At 37.0% G+C, this 24,924-nt stretch overlaps 1 protein-coding gene across 6 annotated transcripts in view; it reads right to left on the reverse strand.

The window, feature by feature from the left end:
* Positions 1–24,924, reverse strand: part of TTC21B (tetratricopeptide repeat domain 21B) — a 105,094-nt gene that overhangs the window by 76,242 nt on the left and 3,928 nt on the right. For all 6 annotated transcript variants that reach the window (XR_015152743.1, XR_015152719.1, XM_086370689.1 and 3 more), the window contains exons 2-11: positions 22,961–23,090; positions 22,761–22,871; positions 18,824–18,990; positions 16,604–16,726; positions 11,977–12,134; positions 7,072–7,156; positions 5,890–5,988; positions 4,311–4,503; positions 3,795–3,892; positions 3,311–3,511 (exon numbers count right to left, since the gene is read on the reverse strand). Coding sequence is in view for 4 of the 6 variants with exons in the window: in XM_086370689.1 (XP_086226815.1) it covers positions 3,311–3,511; positions 3,795–3,892; positions 4,311–4,503; positions 5,890–5,988; positions 7,072–7,156; positions 11,977–12,134; positions 16,604–16,726; positions 18,824–18,990; positions 22,761–22,871; positions 22,961–23,090 (1,365 nt within the window). In the remaining 2 variants the exon portion in view is untranslated. The remainder of the gene's footprint in view (positions 1–3,310; positions 3,512–3,794; positions 3,893–4,310; positions 4,504–5,889; positions 5,989–7,071; positions 7,157–11,976; positions 12,135–16,603; positions 16,727–18,823; positions 18,991–22,760; positions 22,872–22,960; positions 23,091–24,924) is intronic.

Raw genomic sequence — 24,924 nt, forward strand, 5'->3', positions numbered from 1 at the left:
CAACAAGTAACGCTGAAGAAGCTGAAGTTGAACGGTTCTATGAAGACCTACAAGACCTTTTAGAACTAACACCCAAAAAAAGATGTCCTTTTCATTATGGGGGACTGGAATGCAAAAGTAGGAAGTCAAGAAACACCTGGAGTAACAGGCAAATTTGGCCTTGGAATACGGAATGAAGCAGGGCAAAGACTAATAGAGTTTTGCCAAGAAAATGCACTGGTCATAACAAACACCCTCTTCCAACAACACAAGAGAACACTCTATACATGGACATCACCAGATGGTCAACACCGAAATCAGATTGATTATATTCTTTGCAGCCAAAGATGGAGAAGCTCTATACAGTCAGCAAAAACAAGACCAGGAGATGACTGTGGCTCAGACCATGAACTCCTTATTGCCAAATTCAGACTTAAATTGAAGAAAGTAGGGAAAACCACTAGACCATTCAGGTATGACCTAAATCAAATCCCTTATGATTATACAGTGGAAGTGAAAAATAGATTTAAGGGCCTAGATCTGATAGAGTGCTGATGAACTATGGAATGAGGTTCGTGACATTGTACAGGAGACAGGGATCAAGACCATTCCCATAGAAAAGAAATGCAAAAAAGCAAAATGGCTGTCTGGGGAGGCCTTACAAATAGCTGTGAAAAGAAGAGAAGCAAAAAGCAAAGGAGAAAAGGAAAGATATAAACGTCTGAATGCAGAGTTCCAAAGAATAGCAAGAAGAGATAAGAAAGCCTACTTCAGCGATCAATGCAAAGAAATAGAGGAAAACAACAGAATGGGAAAGACTAGAGATCTCTTCAAGAAAATCAGAGATACCAAAGGAACATTTCATGCAAAGATGGGCTCGATAAAGGACAGAAATGGTATGGACCTAACAGAAGTAGAAGATATTAAGAAGAGATGGCAAGAATACACAGAAGAACTGTACAAAAAAGATCTTCACGATCCAGATAATCACGATGGTGTGATCACTCACCTAGAGCCAGACATCCTCAATGTGACATCAAGTGGGCCTTAGAAAGCATCACTACGAACAAAGTGAGTGGAGGTGATGGAATTCCAGTAGAGCTATTTCAAACCCTAAAAGATGATGCTGTGAAAGTGCTGCACTCAATATGCCAGCAAATTTGGAAAACTCAGCAGTGGCCACAGGACTGGAAAAGGTCAGTTTTCATTCCAATCCCAAAGAAAGGCAATGCCAAAGAATGCTCAAACTACCGCACAATTGCACTCATCTCACACGCTAGTAAAGTAATGCTTAAAATTCTCCAAGCCAGGCTTCAGCAATATGTGAACCATGAACTTCCTGATGTTCAAGCTGGTTTTAGAAAAGGCAGAGGAACCAGAGATCAAATTGCCAACATCTGTGGATCATGGAAAAAGCAAGAGAGTTCCAGAAAAACATCTATTTCTGCTTTCTTGACTATGCCAAAGCCTTTGACTGTGTGGATCACAATAAACTGTGGAAAATTCTTCAAGAGATGGGAAAAGCAGACCACCTGACCTGCCTCTTGAGAAATTTGTATGCAGGTCAGGAAGCAACAGTTAGAACTGGACATGGAACAACAGACTGGTTCCAAATACAAAAAGGAGTACTTCAAGGCTGTATATTGTCACCCTGTTTATTTAACTTATATGCAGAGTACATCATGAGAAACGCTGGACTGGAAGAAACACTAGCTGGAATCAAGATTGCCGGGAGAAATATCAATAACCTCAGATATGCAGATGACACCACCCTTATGGCAGAAAGTGAAGAGGAACTAAAAAGCCTCTTTATGAAAGTGAAAGTAGAGAGTGAAAAAGTTGACTTAAAGCTCAACATTCAGAAAACGAAGATCATGGCATCCGGTCCCATCACGTCATGGGAAATAGATGGGGAAACAGTGTCAGACTTTATTTTTTGGGGCTCCAAAATCACTGCAGATGGTGACTGCAGCCATGAAATTAAAAGATGCTTACTCCTTGGAAGGAAAGTTATGACCAACCTAGATAGCATATTCAAAAGCAGAGACATTACTTTGCCAACAAAGGTTCGTCTAGTCAAGGCTATGGTTTTTCCTGTGGTCATGTATGGATGTGAGAGATGGACTGTGAAGAAGGCTGAGTGCCGAAGAATTGATGCTTTTGAACTGTGGTGTTGGAGAAGACTCTTGAGAGTCCCTTGGATTGCAAGGAGATCCAACCAGTCCATTCTGAAGGAGATCAGTCCTGGGTGTTCTTTGGAAGGAATGATGCTAAAGCTGAAACTCCAGTTCTTTGGCCACCTCATGTGAAGAATTGACTTATTGGAAAAGACTCTGATGCTGGGAAGGATTGGGGGCAGGAGGAGAAGGGGAAGACAGAGGATGAGATGGCTGGATGGCATCACTGACTCGATGGATGTGAGTCTGAGTGAACTCCGGGAGTTGGTGTTGGACAGGGAGGCCTGGCGTGCTGCGATTCATGGGGTCGCAAAGAGTCGTACACGACTGAGCGACTAATCTGATCTGACACTTATGTCCAAAGTTACAGTGATTAACAGGTCTAAGGACTCTGGTTAACTGTTAAATCTACAGGGGTCGATAATGTAATTTGATTCACAAAAAAGAAACTGATGGATATCCAGAATTAGGAAGCAAAGAATCTGATCTAAGTTTTTCAGGCCAAATCCATATTTGGAATAGTGAGCTTAATCAGGCACTGATAAAATCAAGAATATCCTCAGGCTCACAACCACGGATCTCAAACTATGTCATAAAAAAAGAAATGGTTGGAAACCTGGAATTGTTCAGAAACAGGAAAATTAATTTCCAACATCTGCAGGTCTGTTCTATGAATGAGGAATACACTAAGTAACTGGACTTGCTCCATGTCACTGCAGAGAACAAAAGGAGGACCAGTAAATAGCTGAGTTTTTTTAACACAAAGCAAAATCTGACTTAACACAGGAAATACAGTCTAATAATCATAGTTACAAATAAGAACTTTATCTTTGAGTGAATCCAAAGGTGGGATGGACACTTAATGAGGATATTATGGAGTAGATTCTAATATAAGGTGGGTGCCTAAATTAAATGACTTTTAATAGTTTAAATTCAAGATTTTAAGATTTTATGAATTACAAATGAACATTTGTAAACCAAAACATTTATTAGTTGATAGTTATCATTACTGTAAATATTTTCATTAAAAACTATTTCAACTAATATAGATACAAATACTTTCATTTTATAGTCTAACCTGTAGAACATAATTAGTACCTTTTATAAAACATCATGTAAATGCATCTTTGAAAATAAGTCCCAGAAATACACACCTGCATTGGACAGAAATTCAGATATTCTGTAATAATTTCTAGCAAGAAATCAGGATTTAACTTCTCAAAATACTGTATGCCAAGAGGTAAGTCCTCCAACTGTGAAAAATGAGTGTCCAGGACATCATTTAACAAATTAATAACCTCTTCTTGTCGTTTATTTTTCCTCATAGCGAGAACTGCATGTAAATAGGTTAATTCCTGGAAAATAAGTAGTTTTCATAAATTACTCCATACAGTTATAAAGCCATTTATTTCTACTTAGATTTCAAATGTATATGAAGAGATATTTGTAGGCACTATTTGTTCAAACTTAAATATTAGTTTACTTGGATTTTTAACATCATGTGGAAAATTAATAAATGTAACTACATATTAAAATTAGTACATTACTCCTCTAATCCCATTGTTAAATTTTTAAACATTTAAAATTTCATATTTTATAAGTAGTTACAATCTTCCCTGATAAAATAAAATACTATACCGCCGATTTTCCAAAAGACTGCTGAACTTCACTAAGGAATTCTAGATGCTGATCTGCATCCTGTAGTTGCCCTTCTATTAATTGACACTGGATAAATCCTAAAAAGGAAACAGATGAAAATGGGAAAAATCCACATCATTTCAGGCATGTACATCTCAAGTTAACACAAACAATATTAAACAAGGTTTTTTTCTTTTTGGCCATAATACAAAGTTTTAGATTAAAAAAAGAAAAAGAGTAAAAGGAAATGGGTAGCTTTGTACCCACATAAAATCAGTTACTAAGGAATTCTTAATTTATGGGAATTATCTCATAAAAATCTATTACCTGCAGATAGTTTCTAAGAAACAAAAATTCTATTTTTAAAGGTACATGATTTTTTTCTGCTGTAGATAGTAGAGAACTGTTTAATTTTAGAAAACTACAAGATATGTCTTTTCTTCTTTAAAGGCAGGTGTTAAAACCAATCGTTGTTTGCCTCTGTATGAGGAACGCTCATAGATGCAGCTGCCATACCAACGAGAGCAGGGACACTGGTCTCGTCTAGTGTCATGGCGGTCTTGTACCACTTCAAGGCCTCTTTCACTTTCCCGTGTAAAATCATTTGGTATCCAAGCTCTGTAGCAAATTCTGACAGCTGAGGATTTAAATTAAAAGCTCTTTCTAGTAATGTTTGGGTTTTCTGAAGAATGAGTTGACTACGTCCACACTAAAAAGAAAAAAAAATTAAGTTAAACTAAAACAAGTCTACGAAGATGGAAGAATTTGTTTTTTCTAAATGTACATATGAATAATTTGCATTTCACAGATGAAAAATATAGGAAAAAAATTAGAAGAATAATAAATCTACTGTATTTACTATCTAGATAGTGCATCAACAGTTTATATCCTATCAGAACTTAAACATCCTAATGAGTCGTGCTTTTAAAAAACAGCTCTCTTGAAAAATGTATTGCTTCTATGCTACTCCACAAGCATATTTTTTATAACTCGCTTTTTAAACTGTCTCATGACTGTCTTATAATTAGAGAAGAAAATCATTATTTAAGGTTTTATATATATTTACATATGTGTGTGTGTAGATATAGCATAATATAGAGAGATGTATATATTTTATTGAACTTTTATTGCATTGAAAACTAGGATAAGAATATGATTTACCCCTAAAGACAAGTGTGCCACTAGTGAGAACCACGCCTTATAATCTTCTTGAAAAAACGCCTTCAAAAATATTTCAGGAAATGGCAATGTTGTCAGAATTAAGTATATACTTTTTGAACATCATTACTTTGAAGAGTTGTTACTTACTAAATTGTTTGATTTGCTGTAAACTAGTAACAATCATATGTCTGCAGTACGTAAATAAAAAAATGTTAATATTCCCCACTAACTCAAATTTCTGTAATGGGGAGCAGTTCCCCTAAATTTCACATGATCTGACAACCTTTGTTTTTAATTAAGAGAATTCAGTTTATTCATGTCATTTAACAATAATAAACTTAATTATTTTCTTTCAACTTTATTTTAATAATTATTTTACTCAGTCTGCCCTTTTCCTTATTTTTTTCTAGCATAGTTTCAATCCTCTCGTTTCTTGTATTGGTTTTAAGATTCTGCTATATTTATCTATTCCATTTCCAATTACCTCTTTATGGGTGCTTGTCATAAAAATAATTTCTTTACTATTACAAAAAGTAAGACAGAAACCATTTCCTCAACCCTAATATTCCATTACTTATTTTAAAATATTTAAAAAACAGTTTTAAAAACATAAAGGAAAGAACAACCTTAGTCATAAATCCTATGCTCTGGTTAAAATAAATCACTTTCCATTTCCTTCGTCTGGAAGGCACTTCCCTATTCTTAAAGGATTCACAAGTGCCACTTCCTCCATGAACCCTCCATGATGGCCTTTTATAGCTGGAAACTGTATCTCCTCTGAACTACCTCCCTTAAGAATGTATCACATATTCATAGGCACATCTATGAATTTTCAAGTATTTTCACTCTAGGCCATATGCTTTTTGGTGCTTCAACATTTGTGACTAATTTTATATTGCCAGCTACGAATAACAGAGCTTTGCTGTACTCTTACAGTTCTGCTGAAGGCTATTGTGATCGTATAAAAAAGTTGAGCATTCTGTGGTTCCACGGCATCCAACGCATTTCCTAAGTTTTCCAGCTGGGTGGCAGCCTAAAACAAAAGTATTCAGTATAATTTTAAAATACATTAAGAATAAAAATAGCATAATACATGACATGTACATTAGTAAATCAGTATTTATATGTTAAAAAAATCTTTGCTTTTATCAATTCCCCTTCTTCCAATGAAATCATATGGTACAAAAAGGTAAAGGATCCTTCCATAAAAAGTGCAATGATTATAAGTAAAAATTGCATTATAAAATGTGCTTCTTTAATAGTTGTTACTGAATAGAAACCTTTGGGTGATATCCAAATATTCAAAGACACCTATAATATCCAGTTAACTATACATGCCAAGCTCCCTCTCCAATAATTTATGACACATGTGAGATATGAATGATAACTTATTTACAAACATTAATATTATATGAGGTCAGTCCTTGGATTACCTACATAGCCTGGATTATATTTAAAATATTTTTGAGACCAAAAAAATCAGATTATTGAAAAATAATTTCAATGCCTGGAAAATTTACTCCAGATATGCTCCTACTAAGATTCTTCTAGTATTTACTGAAGTACTTACTAAGTACTATCACATTAACCCATTTAACCCTAGGTAAGAGTCTAAATCTATTATCTGTTATAATATTATTGATTTCAGAGTGGATTTTGGCATCCCATAAACCAAAATATATAGTCAATGTGTTCATTACCAGAGAAACGTGTGCCTTATAAGGTTCAATGGGATTTCATCCTAACCCATTTAACTTACGCAAACTCAATAAAATTGTAAAAGTACTATGAATTATATTTTGTATGTTCTCTTCTATAACCAGTACCACTTGTTACATTAATCATATATCATAGGACACATGATTTTTACATAAAAACAGCATCTGCTGTAATTAATAATTTTTAAAGCTTTCAAGGGTAATTTTAACTATATGATACTTTTGCTTTACTAGGTGATTTAAGATACCCACCTTTGTTAAGGTATATTTCTAGGACTCAACTAAAAATTGCCATGATATACACTCTAAAAGCACTTCAAGGCTCTTTAGTATGTGCATGTGTGTGTAACTAAACATATATTTAATACAGGAAAGTCATATAGTACAATACAACTTACCTTCTCTATATCCCCCTCCCTACACAAATAGTAAAGGGCCAGCATTCTCAGTGCTTCCAAATTCTGATTATCTTGCAGCATCAACCTGCAAAAAAAATTTCAGTTAATGTTGAAATAAATTATGTATTATTATTTGATAACTTGCAAGGTTGGTTTGCTGGTCTGATTACTCCACGGTTTAAGTAAGTAATTTTCATTAGCAAAATGACATCTCCTTTATAAAAATTATCAATCTCATTATTTAAAACCAAAAGAATCTCTGGATCTTTATCTTAATGTGTTTATGAAAGCAAAATGGTTGTCTGAAGAGGCCTTATAAATAGCTGAGGAAAGAAAAGTAAAAGGCAAAAGAGAAAAAGGAAAGATATACCCATTTGAATGCAGAGTTCCAAAGAATAGCAAGGAGAGATAAGAAATAAGTGAACAATGCAAAGAAATAGAGGATAACAATAGAATGGGAAAGACTAGAGACCTCGTCAAGAAAATTAGAGATACCAAAGGAACATTTCATGCAAAGATGGGCACAATAAAGGACAGAAACAGTATGGACCGAACAGAAGCAAAAGATATTAGAAGAGGTGGCAAGAATACACAGTAGAGCTATGCAAAAAAACATCTTAATGACACAGATAACCACAATGGTGTGATCACTCACCTAGAGCCAGACATCTTGGAGTGTGAAGTCAAGTGGGCCTTAGGAAGCATTGCTATGAACAAAGCTAGTGGAGGTAATGGAATTCCAGACGAGCTATTTCAAATCCTAAAAAATTATGCTGTGAAAGTGCTGTACTCAACATGCCAGCAAATCTGGAAAACTCAGCAGTGCCCACAGCACTGGAAAAGGTCACTCCAATCCAATTCCAAGTTTTCATTCCAGTCCCAAAGAAGGGCAATGCCGAAGAATGTCCAAACTACCACACAATTTCACATGCTAGCAAGGTAATGCTCAAAATTATACAAGCTAGGCTTCAACAATATGTGAACCAAGAACTTCCAGATTTTCAAGCTGGATTTAGAAAAGGCAGAGGTACCAGAGATCAAATTGCTAACATCCGTTGGATCATAGAAAAAGCAAGAGAATTCCAAAAGAACATCTACTTCTGCTTCACTGACTATGCTAAAGCCTTTAACTGTGTAGATCACAACAAACTGTGGAAAACTCTTCAAATAGATGGGAATACCAGATCACCTTACATGCTCCTGAGAATCCTGTATGCAGGTCAAGAAGCAACAGTTAGAACCAGACATGGAACAACAAACTGGTTCTAAATTAGGAAAGGAATATGTCAAGGCTGTATATTGTCACCCTGCTTATTTAACTTATATGCAGAGTACATCATGCAAAATGCCAGACTGGATGAAGCACAAGCTGGAATCAATATTGCCAGGAGAAATATCAATAACCTCAGATATGCAGATGATACCACCCTTACAGCAGAAAGCAAAGAACTCAAGAGCTCTTGATGAAGGTGAAAGAGAAGAGTGAAAAGCTGGCTTAAAACTCAACATTCACATAACTAAGATCATGGCATCTCGTCCCATCACTTCATGGCAAAGAGATGGGGAAACAATGGAAACAGTGAGACTTTCTTTTCTTGGGCTCCAAAATCACTGCAGATGGTGACTGCAGCCATGAAATTAAAAGACGCTTACTCCTTGGAAGAAAAGCTATGACAAACCTAGATAACATATTAAAAAGGAGAGACATTACTTTGCTGACAAAAGTCCATATAGTCAAAGCTATGGTTTTTCCAGTAGTCATATATGAATGTGAGAGTTGGACCATAAAGAAGGCTGAGCATTGAAGAACTGATGGAACTGAACAAACGGGGTAACACATTAGGTTTCTTATCATGCATGGCATGCTATGTTATTAGCTGCAGCTTTTCACTCTCCCTGATACATGCTTTCTGCCATGTAACTGAGCAGTTCCTCCTACAAATCCTGGCTTGTACTTCACTGCCCCCAACTACAACTTGGAGCTGTTTCTTGGCCAATAGGATCAGGACAGGAATGGCAGTGCGCCATCCCTGTTTCAGAGGCATTGCATATTTCTGCTTGTCCTCTGCATCTCTGCCATCACAAGGAGAAGGGCTTCCTCTAAAAAGCTGGTGCTATTTGGCTGGAGCCCAGAGAAGACCCTTAGAGCTGACCTGAGTCCAAACTGCAGTGAGGTTTCATGCCCTCTCAGCTGGACATGAAACTTGAAGTGGAGCCCCAGCCACATCTGGACTGGGTCAGTGACCCTAGATGATCCACACCAAAGTAAGAAATGAGCACATATTATCACATGCCCTGAGAAGTGTGGTTGTTTGCTGCACATCAGTAGCTGCCTAAAGATACTACTAATTTGGGATTAAAGAAATTCTCCCCAATAATCTATAGGTTTCATGCAATTCAACCCAACATCTTATAAGGTTTTTGCATTTTTTTTTAAACAAGCTATTCTGATAGTCAATTGCAAAAGGCCAAGAAAATCATCAGAAAAGAAACATGATGGAGAACTTCTTAAAAGATGTCAAAGTCCATTAGAAGTATAGGAACGGATAGATTTCATTAATAAGAAAAAAAGTGAATATACAGTGAATATACAGGGGGAAAAAACAGCTTTTAGCATTAAAAAAAAATGCTCAATTGCAACACAAACAAGGAAGTAAAAACAAAAGTAAGGTACCATTCTTATCCTACCAGATTGTTTTTTTAAAAAACAAAACAAAAAACCTCACATTGACAATAGCCAAAATTCCTGAGGATAGGGGAGGGGACATTCAATAGACTAATGATGAGAGTATAAATACTGCTTGCTGTCACACTGGCCACAGCTACCTGCAGAGATGGCTGGGAGACTGGGTAGCCCAGAGCCCAAGCAGATAAGGCGAGAGTGATTTTGAGGAGAGAGTGCAATCCCTGCCTCAAATGTACACATTTGACATTGGATAAATACTACTGAGTTGTGAGAAACTATACTATATAACAAGTCAGTTTATCATTTTTTAAATGCCCCAAGATACATATATATATATTGCACATTATTATATAGATACTTCCAACACCCAGCCCACAAACAGTGCCTAGGAAAAAAATCCGAAAAGTATAAACATCAGAAACTTATTTATGTACAAACTGTGGCCTCCAAATACCACTTCTCAGTAAAAGGAGTTAGATTGCCTTGTACAATGGCCGATACCTATAATGGGTCAGTAAATATATAAAATAACCCTGGTTTATCTTGCCATATGCAACAGTACGGACACTACAAAAGACTTTTGGATCATGTCATAAGGACTTGAAGAAGCTACTAATGACCAAAGACAAGTCAACCTGAGCAACTATAATAACCAAAATGGTTAGAAACACTCAAAGTTTAATCCATATCACATAAACAAACAAACCCAAATCCTTAATCACCACTGGAGAATGCTAGGTATGCAAGGGGCCTTTTTTACTTCTTTCTGAAACCTGGGAATAAGGTCAAAGACTCAAGCATTTATCCAATTTTTCCTATATGAACTGTAACATTAGATAACGAACCAGCAGAAGTTTTTCTTTACAGGAGTATTCTAACTAAGAAACGCAGAAGGAAAGATATAATCTTGCCGCTACTTCTACTGCTAAGTCACTTCAGTTGTGTCCGACTCTGTGCGACCCCATAGACGGGAGCCCACGAGGTTCCCCCATCCCTGGGATTCTCCAGGCAAGAACACTGGAGTGGGTTGCCATTTCCTTCTGCAATGCATGAAAGGGGAAGTTGCTCAGTCGTGTCCGACCCTCAGCAACCCCATGGACTGCAGCCTTCTAGGCTCCTCCATCCATGGGATTTTCCAGGCAAGAGTACTGGAGTGGGGTGCCATTGCCTTCAATAATATAATCCTAAACCAAATACCCAAGTATTAAGCATGAATTGCTACTAGTATCACACAAAAAAGAGGCATGCAGAGATTATGTCTGTTCGATGGAAGAACACATCAATACTTATTCATTAACTGTCAGACAAAAACAAGTATTGAATGTGAATCTAACCAAGCCTCTGGATCCGTCAACAATTTATTGGAAAAACTGAGTATAAGCAACAAGTTATACGCTAATATGGCACACAACCAATACAATTCCTATCATGGAATACCTGCTGGATAAAAATCCTGGTTTCATTAACTTAACAGTAAGAAGAAAAAGAAGAGACTGCGGGAGAGAAAGAAGGAAAAGCAGAGAGGGAAGAAGAGAGAGGGAACCATCCAAGGCCCTCAGACTTCAGAAGAAAAACTAAACTCTTTACAATGATGAACAAGACCCTTCCCAGCCTGGCACACCTTCCCCTTCCCACCCTCTGTTCTGAGGTTACCGCCTAGTCACCTTGCTCCTTCCCACCCTTAACCATATGACACGGACTCTTGCCTCAAGGACTTTGCACCTGCGTTCCCCTCTGTCTGCAACCTTCTCTGGAATGTCTGCATGCTTGCTCCCTCTGTCAATGGCATCTTCTCAGAGGCCTTCACTGATCAGCTGATAAAATAGAAGCCCTTCCCCCAACTCCCTATTTCACTTTCCAGCTTTACTTTTTCTCCACTGAGCTTATAACTTTGTTAGCACCCTACAGAATTTCTTATTTGCTTACTTATTACATGGTTCTTCTCATTTGAATATAAGCTTCATGAGGTCAGCAATTATTGTCCTTCTGAACCTTAAGAGTGTCTTAGAATAGCTACTCAGGTGTTAATATATATTTATGTAAATCAATAAATTCAGTCCTTAAAAAACAATGGAATGTCAAGATTTTCTTCAATTCTACATTATTTGTAAAAAATCAAGTTGAAAATATCTTACAAGAAAAAAATACACATAGATTTTCTTTTTTCTTGAAATTAAAACCAGACCCAAAGATATTTGTGAGATCTTGTTTTACTTAACCTCTGTGCTGTCTCAACCGTCTGGTCCCAGTCCTGCAAAGCTAGCTGTAGTTTCATTTTCTTTACAAAAGCAGGAAGGAAACTTGGAAAATTCATGATTATCTCGTTCACAGTCTCCAGAGCACCTGAATAATTCTGGCGCATCTCAAGGCACTGTGCCTAATGGGAGAAAAAAGTAAAGAGTGATATCAAAACTATGATCATATACACTTAGGTTGTCACAGCAGGTGAGGTAGAATTCTATTACTTAAAATTTTCTATATTTTTGCTTTCTGACCTTTCTGTAAGGAACAGTTTTCACTTTTATAATCAGAAAAGTAAGTTTTAATCAAACAAAATTTTGAAACATCACACAGAATCAAAACATTTTATACAATAAGTGATTTTGTTTTAAAATTCACCTTAAATAACAGAAATATAATTATAGGATAAAAATTTTAAAGAATATATCAAAAAGAATGTATTTATAACAGAAAAAATTACCTTTTAGAATAAAATATTTCCAGGATATCTGTAAGTAGCATCTAAAACTAAGAAATTTTTATCTTTTTAAAAAAATTACTTTCTGCCTCAAGAAAATTTTAGAGATAAACAATATAAATTGCAAAACTATCTCAATATTTTCACTTCTAAGAATTATCTTAAAGACATAACTGGATATTTATGGCAGAATTATTTACAATAGAAAAAGTTAAAGTAACCCAAAATGCCAAAGCCTTTGACTGTGTGGATCACAATAAACTGGAAAATTCTGAAAGAGATGGGAATACCAGACCACCTGACCTGCCTCTTGAGAAACATATATGCAGGTCAGGAAGCAACAGTTAGAACTGGACATGGAACAACAGACTGGTTCCAAATACAAAAAGGAGTACGTCATGGCTGTATATTGTCACCCTGCTTATTTAACTTATATGCAGAGTACATCATGAGAAACGCTGGGCTGGATGAAGCACAAGCTGGAATCAAGATTGCCAGGAGAAATATCAATAACCTAAGATATGCAGATGACACCACCCTTATGGCAGAAAGTGAAGAGGAACTCAAAAGCCTCTTGATGAAAGTGAAAGAGGAGAGTGAAAAAGTTGGCTTAAAGCTCAACATTCAGAAAACCAAGATCATGGCATCCGGTCCCATCACTTCATGGCAAATAGATGGGGAAACAGTGGAAACAGTATAAGACTTTATTTTTCTGGGCTCCAGAATCACTGCAGATGGTGACTGCAGCCATGAAATGAAAAGACGCTTACTCCTTGGAAGGAAAGTTATGACCAATCTAGACAGCATATTCAAAAGCAGAGACATTACTTTGTCAACAAAGGTCTGTCTAGTCAAGGCTATGGTTTTTCAAATGGTCATGTATAGATGCGAAAGTTGGACCATAAAGAAAGCTGAGCACTGAAGAATTGATGCTTTTGAACTGTGGTGTTGGAGAAGACTCTTGAGAGTCCACTGGACTTCAAGGAGATCCAACCAGTCCACCCTAAAGGATATCAGTCCTGGGTGTTCACTGGAAGGACTGATGTTGAAGCTGAAACTCCAATACTTTGGCTACCTGATGCAAAGAGCTGACTCACTTGAAAAGACCCTGATGCTGGGAAAGATTGAGGACAGGAGGAGAAGGGGACGACAGAGGATAAGATGGTTGGATGGCATCACCGACTCAATGGACATGGGTTTGGGTGGACTCCAGGAGTTGGTGATGGACAGGGAGGCCTGACGTGCTGCAGTTCATGGGGTCACAAAGAGTCGGACACGACTGAGCAACTGAACTGAACTGAACCCAAAATGGCCACATAGCATTAAATGACAGCATATTCATTTAATAAGATTTCAGGTGCCATTAAAGGTTATTATGTTAATTTGTAGATCTATACTTATGAAACAGAGATGTAATTTACAATATAATAAATTTACCTGGTTATCTCCAATGCTGATATTTATTTTTAATTCAGATATTACTGTATTCTAAAATTTTTCTACAATGTACATGCAATTACTTTCATGGTCAGAAAATATAAATCTACAAATTAGCATGTGCTTTAAGAACAGATGATGGGGCCTAACACGTTTTTTAAAACGTGTTACTGAATCCCCTTCAGGAGTAAATTTAGTCCTAGAATATCTCAGTTCAAAATGAGCATCTGCCTCGACAGATGCACAGTATAACTGCAATACATTCCTGAAATCAGTTTGAGATTATATTCCCATAGAATTAAAGGAAAAGTGTGAGAACCATCCAATGATGCCACTGACTGCATCAAAATAAATTATTTAAACTTCTCAACGGCAAACAGTAATTGCAAAAAGGAATAAAGATAATTTTAAAAAATATATAGACACCCTTGGAATCTGTCTGAATAGCTGGTAACTTAAAATAACAAAATCATGCCAACAGAGCACATCTAGTACTTCCTTAGACCATTGCCTCCCACGTGAAAGCAACATATCATATTCAGATCAGATCAGATCAGATCAGTCGCTCAGTCGTGTCCGACTCTTTGCGACCCCATGAATCACAGCACGCCAGGCCTCCCTGTCAATCACCAACTCCCGGAGTTCACTCACACTCACGTCCATCGAGTCAGTGATGCCATCCAGCCATCTCATCCTCTGTCGTCCCCTTCTCCTCTTTCCCCCAATCCCTCCCAGCATCAGAGTCTTTTCCAATGAGTCAACTCTTTGCATGAGGTGGCCAAAGTACTGGAGTTTCAGCTTTAGCATCATTCCTTCCAAAGAAATCCCAGGGTTGATCTCCTTCAGAATGGACTGGATGGATCTCCTTGCAGTCCAAGGGACTCTCAGGAGTCTTCTCCAACACCACAGTTCAAAAGCATCAATTCTTCAGCGCTCAGCCTTCTTCACAGTCCAACTCTCACATCCATACATGACCGCAAGAAAAACCATAGCCTTGACTAGACGAACCTTTGTTGGCAAAGTAATGTCTCTGCTTTTGAATATGCTATCTAGGTTGGTCATAACTTTCCTTCCAAGGAGTAAGCATCTTTTAATTTCATGGCTGCAGTCACCATCTGCAGTGATTTTGGAGCCCAGAAAAATAGTCTTATACTATTTCCACTGTTTCCCCATCTATTTCCCATGAAGTGATGGGACCAGATGCCATGATCTTCGTTTTCTTAAAGCTCAACATTCAGAAAACATATCATATTAAATGAAACTAAATTTGCTATATAATTGGTTCATATCATTCCTGGTTGGACTTCAAGTAAGGGAAGCCTCTGCCTGAATGAACTGAAAAATACATACATAATTGGAATGGGTTATATCAGAAAAAGAATTTAAACCAGTCTAAAAAGTATTAGAGGAAAAGGGAAAATCCTCCTAAGCTGCTTATATTAACACTTGAAATAGCCCTACCTGAGAAGATTATCTACTAGCTTTGCTTTAAGGACTAGAGAGGATGAAAAATGAGACAGAAAAACTTAAAAAAAAAAAAGACAACTTGCTATATGTCCATAAGCTCTAGCAGCGCCATTAGGCAAAACCTGAGTCCAATCAGCACGAATTCTAGTTGTCCTGATGACAAGCATCTGAAGAAGCTCACTAGCCCTGGAAATTGACAAGAGCAATGTAGGGATATTGGCAGTAGCCAAGACACTAATAATCCTCTTTTTCTTTTTTATCCCCTCCCCCAAATCGCTAATTTAATAGACTGTTTTCCTAATATAAATTTAGTTTCTTTTTGCTGAAATTAAAAAAAAAAATTTAAGGCATTCAAAGTCATCAGTGGGATTGAAGAAAGAGTCCAAATTAAACATTTCCACCCACCAATGATTTCTAATGACTTTGCCACTTGGTTAGCCCTCCCAACGTATGGCTAAGTGAGTTCATGTTATTTCTCTTTTCATCAGCTGCCAGTCTACCTGGTTCAAAGCAAGAGCCAAGGGCTTTACAGAAGGAGCCAGCCTCTCATCCCCATCCCATCCATACCCACCTGCCCTGACACTCACCTTCCTTCCCTCAATCCTTCACTTCTCTCCACTTCACTCATTGTGCTTTAGTCTCCAGACTAAAGGCATATGCCTTAAGGTATATGAACTCTCTACCCATCTATTTGCAATGCTCTCCCTAGGGGCCCACATGGCTTTAAACCTCACCTCCCATACATCTTTGCTCAAAATCACTTTCTCTGACTACAACATTTAAAACTGCTTTCCTACCCAGTTGTACTTCTCGCTCTGTATTCTTCCACTGTACTTATCACCTTCTCATATACAACATGACTCGCTTCGTTTATTGTCTCTCTCCACTGGTAGAACATAAGCTTCATGAAAGAAAGACATTTTATTTTGCTCAGGGTATCCCTAGTATCTAGAGTGATGCCTCACACATATTAAGACGCATCATAGATGTTTGGTGAGTAAATAATGTAGGAACCATCACAACCAACAACAGCAACAGCAAAAACAAATAAAATTGATCCAGGATTTAAGAATTTGGCAGGGAGTACTTTTCCCTAGTTTACTGTTCATCATCCTATACAAATGCAGTTGAGAGTTGAAAGCAACATTTAAAACCATCATTTTGAGCTACTTAGTTTTGTTGGGTTTCAGATATACTACAAATAAATTTTAAAACATCATTTTATTAATCTAACTCCAACTCACCTTACCCAGTAGAGCAAAAATATCATTCCCATCTTGCAATCCCTCTTCAAAGTATCTTAATGCTTTTTTAGTATAAGGTTCTTTTCTTCTTGTAATATCAAGCCATGCTCTCAAAACCTGTCCCTGTAAAACAAATAATTCTTTTATTTTTTCTTGGAAATGAAAGAAACAAACATGGATGAGTTAAATGCTACATCATTCTTATTTGTAATCAGTCACAAAAATCACTCTATTGAATAATCTTATAAAAAATAAGACTACAATAAAATCACTTTCAAGCCCTTGCCAGCCTAGAGTCTTGAGAACTATTATGAGTTTCAGTCTTTAAGATTACTACTATAGCCAGTATTAATACGAATAAGTTTGTAAAACCATTAATGCTAAATAACCAATATTCTTACGTGGGGCTTTTTAAATAAACTATTAATAATAATTGTTAAACATGTAATTCAGTACATAAATAAGAATTTGTTACTTTTTTGGGGGGAAGCAGACCAAATGAAATAAGATGAGGAAGAAGTTCCTTGTTTCACATTTATTAAATATTAAGATAATTTGGCAACTATCTCATTCTGTTTGACTAGTTCAGTGAGATTCAAATAAAAGGATAAAATGCCCTCAGAAATTTAAAAATGAAGCAGTCATGAACATTTACCTTCAGAAATGTTAGTAAGCCAATGGGCTGTAAGGTTTATAGGATTAGAAATAAAACGGATACTCATATATTATTTTTCTTTTTAATGCCAAATAAAAAATTATGAAATCTGCTCCTTTGTAAAAAAAAATTCTAGGTGAATTACTAAATCTTCTAAATCTTTAACTAAGATCATATTTACTTCCCTGTATTAGACCTGAAAAGACAGGTAAGAATTCTTAAACAATGCTACTTCTACTCACTAGATCACTGTCCTTATTTGAATTGTTTCAAACTTGTGCATGATTCCCAACTTTTATTTCTAGTCCAACACCTCTTCTAATTTTTTCTCTTCTTTCCAAAAGTTCATCTACTGTCTCCATCTCACTGTCCTGCCAGTGCCTGAAATATAGCACGTCTAAAGGCAAACACATCATCTCTCTCCAAGATTACTTTCTCATCCCAGTGTAATTTCTATCCACATTAACTAGTCTCTGAATTGTCCAGGCTTAAAACTTCAGAGAGACATCCTTGATATCTGACACCTCAGTATCTTTCCTGCACTATTTATAATAAGTTGTTAATTCCTGCAGGTATTTGATAATTCTCAAGTTCCTATCCACTGTATAATTTTAGTGTAGATCCTTAAAACCTTTGGCAGAAAGTACTACCTTTGTAAAGGGGCCTGCATTCTGGTTCCTTCCCAGGCCAGTTCATCCTGTAAACCTTTGCTAAATTCATATTCTGAATTTTCACTTTAAAGTAACACTGACATGATTAAAAATCTTCAGTGACCCTTAATGCATATCAAATTAGATACAAATATTTGTACCTACCCATGAAGATCCTTCAATTTGTCCCAATCTACTTTTCCAACCTTTTCTTCCATTCTCTTCCGTTTACCCTAAACTCTGGTCAGATGTGAGGTTCTCACTGTCCAGAACCTACATGTCTCCTTGTTTTCCTTATTTCCGTATTGGGTATATCTAATTCCCTTTTCCATAATCTTTGCTGGTGGAAACTGTATCCCTCTTTCAAATTTTAGCTCAAATACTACTTCCTTCAAGAAATTCTTCTTCATTCTCCTAATGTTTATGTAATGGGTGAATAGTGCCAGGCACAAAGTAAATGAGCAATAAATGCTAACTAATATTTCCCTGCACATTTTAATCACACTTCTCATTCCATTTGTCAATTTTCTCATAATATTAACTGGGTATGTGCTCTACAACACTGCTAGGTGATTCGTTCATGAAAGTCAAGTTTATGCATTTCTTATCTTTCTATTAACAGTGCACATAACGGTGCCCTGTACCTAGAGCAGTTCGATACGGAGAGTGGGAAGGAAGGAAAGAGAAAGGACAGGAAGGAAGGGAGGGAAGGAAGCAGGAAGGATCTCGTCAAGAGCTAATAGACTGCATTAAAAAAAAGCAACCTAAGAAAACCAGAATTTTATAAAATATTAAAATAAAGCTGTTACTTATAAAGTGAGCATAGAGTGGGCAATAACAAAGAACACCACTGAATATATAAACAACATTAAGCTTTCTTTAATGATACTATTTCAAAATAAGAAAATCAGCTACCTCTTTACTCCCATTTGATATCTTGATCATTCGGTCAATATATTCTCTCGCTTTATCATGCCGACCAACGTGCCACAAAAACAAGCCTGCTTGGTACAAAACTTTTGGTCCAGCTCCTTTACGCTGCTCTTTCACTCTGGCATCTGACTCGAGAATAGCTTCTCTATCTAGGAGAGGGAAAAAACACATTAAGTGAAAATTAAATTCTAGATCAAGAGTTTACGATAGATCAGATGATTAACAGCAGAGAATATAGTTCTTCTCTCTATAGCAACACTAGTAGAAATAAATGCAAGAAATATGCAAGCCCCAAAATCACTGCAGGTGGTGACTGCAGCCATGAAATTAAAAGATGCTTGCTCCTTGGGAGAAAAATTATGACCAACCTAGACAGCATATTAAAAAGCAGAGACATTACTTTGCCAACAAAGGTCCGTCTAGTCAAAGCTATGGTTTTTCCAGTAGTCATGTATGGATGTGAGAGGTGGACTATAAAGAAAGCTGAGTGCCAAAGAATTTATGCTTTTGAACTGTGGTGTTGGAGAAGATTCTTGAGAATCCCTTGGACAGCAAGGAGATCCAACCAGTCCATGCTAAAGGAAATCAGTCCTGAATATTCATTGGAAAGACATGCTGAAGCTGAAACTCTAATACTTTGACCACTGGATGCGAAGAACTGACTCATAGGAAAAGACCCTGATGCTGGGAAAGACTGAAGGCGGGAGGAGAAGGGGACGACAGAGGATGAGATGGTTGGATGGCATCACCGACACAAAGGACATGAGTTTGAGTAAACTCCAGGAGTTGGTGATGAACAGGGAGGCCTGGCATGCTGCAGTCCATGGGGTCGCAAAGAGTCGGACACTATTGAGCAACTGAACTGAACTAAGTAATTTAAAATTTCCTAGTAGCTACAAAGAAGTAAAAAGAAGTAAAATTGACTTTAATGATATATTTTATTTAACCCAATATATCCAAATGATCATTTCATATGGATTTGAAAATTAAGAAGATAATTTCCTTTTTTTCCCTTCTTTCTAAATTCTGATATGCACTTTACACAAAGCACATCTCAATTAAGATGCTACATTTTCTTCAGAAAATCTTAATATATGCTTAGATTTCATAAAATTTATTTTGGAAAAAACACAATCATATATTCATCCTAAACATATTTCTAACAACTGAATCAACTACCAGTAAAAGTAAATTAATTAAATTTAAAATTCATATCCTCAAGTAAGACACATTTCAAATGCTCTACGGCCATGTGTAGCTAACAACTACTGTGACCACATTGCCATTCTATACTTTACGTCATTCTCAAGACATAAAAAAAAAAAGTTAGTAATGATTCTAATATAGGACAATTATTAAGGGAAAACCCAGAACTAGTAGTCAAATTACCCTAATTCTTAATCCAATTCTAAAACATGTCAGGCTGCTGTCATTGGCCAATGAAAAGTGGTATAATTACTGCTACTTATATAGTTTAATGGGCTCCCCAGGTGGTGCTAATGGTAAGGAATCTGCCTGCCAATGCAGGAGAAACAAGACACGTGGGTTCAATCCCTGGGGTGGGAAGATGCCCTGGAGAAGAGAATGGTTACCCACTCCAGTACTCTTGCTTGGAGAATCTCATGGACAGAGGAGCCTGAAGGGCTACAGTCCGTGGGGTCACAAAGGAGACCAACATGACTGAGTGACTTCTAGAACTCTAATCACTTCTATTCAATCTGTTACGTATGTGCTTAGGACACAAATGTCAATTAGATCCAAATCCTGGGTCAAATCAGAATGTGGATCAGTCAGGTAATAGGAAAAAGAAATGTGAAAGTTGAGGGTTGAGATTCTAACAGACTACCTTTTGGGAAATGGCTACCAAGGAAAGTACATGATTCTTCCTCTTAACTCTAGTGATACAAACTTAAGTGAAGGATTACCAAGTGAAGAATTTAGGAAACAAAATCGCATTCTGGAGGGCCAGACTGCTTGGCAAGATATCCTTTCTGCCCAACACGCCCATGGAACACCTTCAGAAATTTTCATCAAATAGTCGTGATACAGAAACAGAACTTATCAGGGAGGAAGCAGGCATTGCACCTTCCTGCCTATATTTCCATCAAGCGGAGAATCGGTTAGCTCACAAAGCTGGCTCTTGCTGGATATCAGCTCCAGTTCTTAATGCATCACAGCCTTTTCATAACCAGGGCTTTCATCAATATTCATGAAGAATGTACAAGAACAATCTAGGCCCTTTCTCAGGGAGACTGACAGGCTTCTGGGCCTCTCCTGAGTTCAAGCCCACTCAGCATCATCTATGCAAAGTCGAGTGAGGACTCAGGTGTCTCTAAACAATACTTCTGCCTCCATCTTTTTAGTGTCCTGGAAATCACATTTTCCAACAGAACCAGTACTCTTGGGAATAACCAATTAAATGACAACTTGCTTCCAGGAAGCATATTTTGTTACTTTTTTTTTTTAGGCTTACTGACTACATTAGCTTTCCTATGTAAACTCTCTGCTCCAGCTATACACACTCCTGCTGGAGCACAGAGAAAGGGGATCCAGAGAGGAGCCTAATCCTGAACCATTTTGACATATTTGCCCACCAAGTTCTCCTGTCTGACAAATATGCTTTATACTCAAACCCTAGCTATCCTTTAAAGACAAGATCAATCTCCATTTCCACAAAGCCCTCCCAGCCTACTGTTATGGATAAACAGTACATGCCATTTTCAATTAATTATGGATTCGTCTGTTTTATTTTGTATCATTTTACTTAATAATAACATTAGTATTTAATCTTTGTAGGTTTAACATTTTCTTTCCCAACTAAATTATAAACTGATATTGCAGATCACTTCTTACAATTCTTGTGGCTCCTCTTCAGCAGTCCCCAATGTTTTCAATACCAGGGACCCGTTCCAGGAAGACAGTGTTACCACAAACTTGGAGGGGACTGGTCTGGGAATGATTCAAGTGCATTACATCTATTGTGCATTTTATTCCTCATCTAATACCGCCACTGATCTGACAGGAGGTACTGGTCTACCACCCTAAGGTTGGGAACCCCTTGCTTTATCTGTCCCTTGCAGAAAGTATCTAGTTGTTAGATCTGTTTACAAGCTAAACATATTAAATAACATTTTATTGATTTGTACACGAATATGTGTGGGAAGGATGTAAGTGATACTCTGATTAAGAAAAAACTGTTTTCTATTATTTTAAACAATTCTATGACATTTGGTAAATGTCCAATTACTTGAAACAAGATCTTTTTATGATGCTATTAGCTGTTACTAGATATGTATGGATGAATACAATATTATTTCTTTGTTATTACCTAAAATTTTAATACTGTTCTGCCTCAGCCATTACGATACACTAAATATTAAGACAGTTAACCTAATTTTAATTGCTGGTTTATGTATAAAGTTCCTTATATAATCTAATCATATATCCCAACCTACTACTGGATAAAAATTTACTGAATATCTTAAAAAGAGCTAGCCCCCTTGGGGGGTATAAGAGCTTTTAAGAAGCTTAAGATATAGTAGAAGAGAGGAAGCGCATTTAACTATATATGCACACAAGTTAAAGTTGGCTGCTACAGAGTAATTTAGGTATACGCCTGTTTTGAGCTGTCCTTTTTTGGTTTAACCATTGATAACACATAGTCACCTTTGTATTAATTCAAACAATTCCTACAGGCTAATGAAACTTCTTCCATAGTATATAAGAAATATGAAAGCTAGAGAAGACTCACATTTCTTGTGCTTAATAAACTTAAGGTCTTGTTAGGATGATAAAACAAATATGATATTAATAGTATCCACAGATAATATATAATACAGACTGAAGGTTAAGGTCATTGACAAAAATCAAAATGAACTGAGTAAAAAAACTGTCTAAGCATTATACTTAAATACTATACCTGGATTAGGGCTCATTTTATGAGCGTATATCAGTGCAATTAGAGAACAAAGTGATACATCTTGTTTATTTTTAATAGCCTCAAATTCTCGAAGAGCTTCTTGAATTTTACCTGAAAATCAAAACCACAAAGTGAAAAATTATTCTTGGTGCAAAACAATAATTTAAAACTTGTGGGAGTGCTTAATAATTAGCATGTACCTTCCATTAATGTAGCATAGGCATGATAAAACCTGAAGACTGGGTCACTGCCGTAGCTCTTCATTCCCTCACTGGCAACAAGTAACACATGGTGGAAATATCTCTCCTGACAGTAGTAATTAATCAAAGCCTAAAAGGAAATAAAGATAAAGTTAAGAGAGATTCCAATGTTCTGAAATACTCTAACAAGCAGGCATTAATCTAAGATCTTGAATAATCTAAAACTTACCATATTTTTCTTCTAAGTTCCTTAAATATTGTTAAAGCCTAGCACTTAGTACTAAGGAATGTAGAACACAATCAACATAAGACTACTAAAATAACAATATTTTCTAATAATTTCAATCTTTTTCTCCTAAATGCTTTCTTAACAATATTGAAGTCAGAGTACTTTCAATTACCAAAAAACTTTAAAAAAAGACCAGAGGCTTCTATCGCCAGACTATAGGTTTCTTAAAACAAACAACACTTTGTTTCTACTTTGCTTTTGTAGCATCACAAAGTAATGACCTATTAAACCCAGCAATTTATTGTCAAAGATTATGTTTTCTGAGTTCCACGATAAATAATTGTCAGTAAAACAAAGAATCTATTTTTTAAAGGAAATCACTCTCTTCAGGCTTTTTTTCAAAATTACATTATTCATATACAAGGCAGAAAAGTACTATCAGCTATGCTAAGTCGCTTCAGTCGTGTCCGACTCTTTGAGACTCCATAGACTGCAGCCCCCCAGGCTCCTCTGTCCATGGGATTCTCCAGGCAAGAGTACTGGAGTGGGTAACCATTCTCTTCTCCAGGGGATTTTCCCAACCCAGTGATCAAACCTGTGACTCTAATGTCTCCTGCATTGATAGGCAGGGTCTTCCCCACTGGTGCCACCTGGGAAGCCCACCATCAGCTATGCTTTATACTGTTTTTCTTAGGATCTTATCTAAGGCTTAGTTGCTAACCTAATCAAAGAAGGAAACCATATTCCATACTCCCCATTACTAAGATACACCTGATTCACCTCCACGAACCAATTCAGGCCATTCCATACCTATCTAGTATGACTCTTCAGCTGCTCATCTGTGAGAAACACAAATGAAGCACTCATTGACAGGGTTAAAATGAGTGTCTATACAGCTCCTTTTTTTTTTTTTTTTTTCCCAATCTACTGTTTGTGGAGGGTCTGAGAGCTTTTCTAGAAGAGTCAGGCAAACGTCCTCTGTAACCTTCACTACGCTTCCCTCCTCTGGTTGCAGATCTCTGGTCCCGTCTCAGCCACAGCTTCTTCACAGCATGATTCAGATGCCATTTCCAAGACCCCCACAGCACATCTCAGAAGAGTGCAGGTTTCCTCCAGAGCCGCTTCCCTAAGGTTGCAAGTGACTCCTTGGTTTGCCACAACTAAGGACACTTTTGGGGCTTCCCTGGGGGCTCAGATGGAGACTCAGGTTGGATCCTTGGGTTGGAAAGATCCCCTGGAAGAGGGCATGGCAACCCACTCTAGGATTCTTGCCTGGAGAATTCCACGGACACAGGAGCCTGGCGGGCTACAGTGCACAGGATAGCAAAGAATTGGACCCTTTTAATATCATCTTACTTGATTTTCTGTTCAGCATTTAGTATCGCTAAGCACCTATATAACTCTCCTGAAAGGCAGGGGCAGGGTAACCTACAAAGGACATGGATTTTAAAGTAAAAAGACCTGGTTTCAAATTTCTGGTCTATCCGACAGCACCTCAGTTTGCTCACTGATAAAATGCTGGTAGTCATTTACAGGTCATTGTGAGGATTCATTGAATTATCGTACTCAATTCCTCCTATTCAGGGGGGGAAAAAAGTTCCTCCAAACTCCATATGTTGATGATATTAAAAAAACAAAACAAAACAGAAAAACGTGTCAAGACCTCTTATCGCAGCTCCAGATTTCTATTTTCAGTTTCTCCACCACCCAAGCCAGACACCTAGTCAGAAATTCT

Source organism: Bos grunniens, chromosome 2 (assembly GCF_055505025.1).
Source record: "Bos grunniens cultivar Pamir isolate PY7600 chromosome 2, Bosgru_T2T1.0, whole genome shotgun sequence".
NCBI classification, from domain to species: domain Eukaryota; kingdom Metazoa; phylum Chordata; class Mammalia; order Artiodactyla; family Bovidae; genus Bos; species Bos grunniens.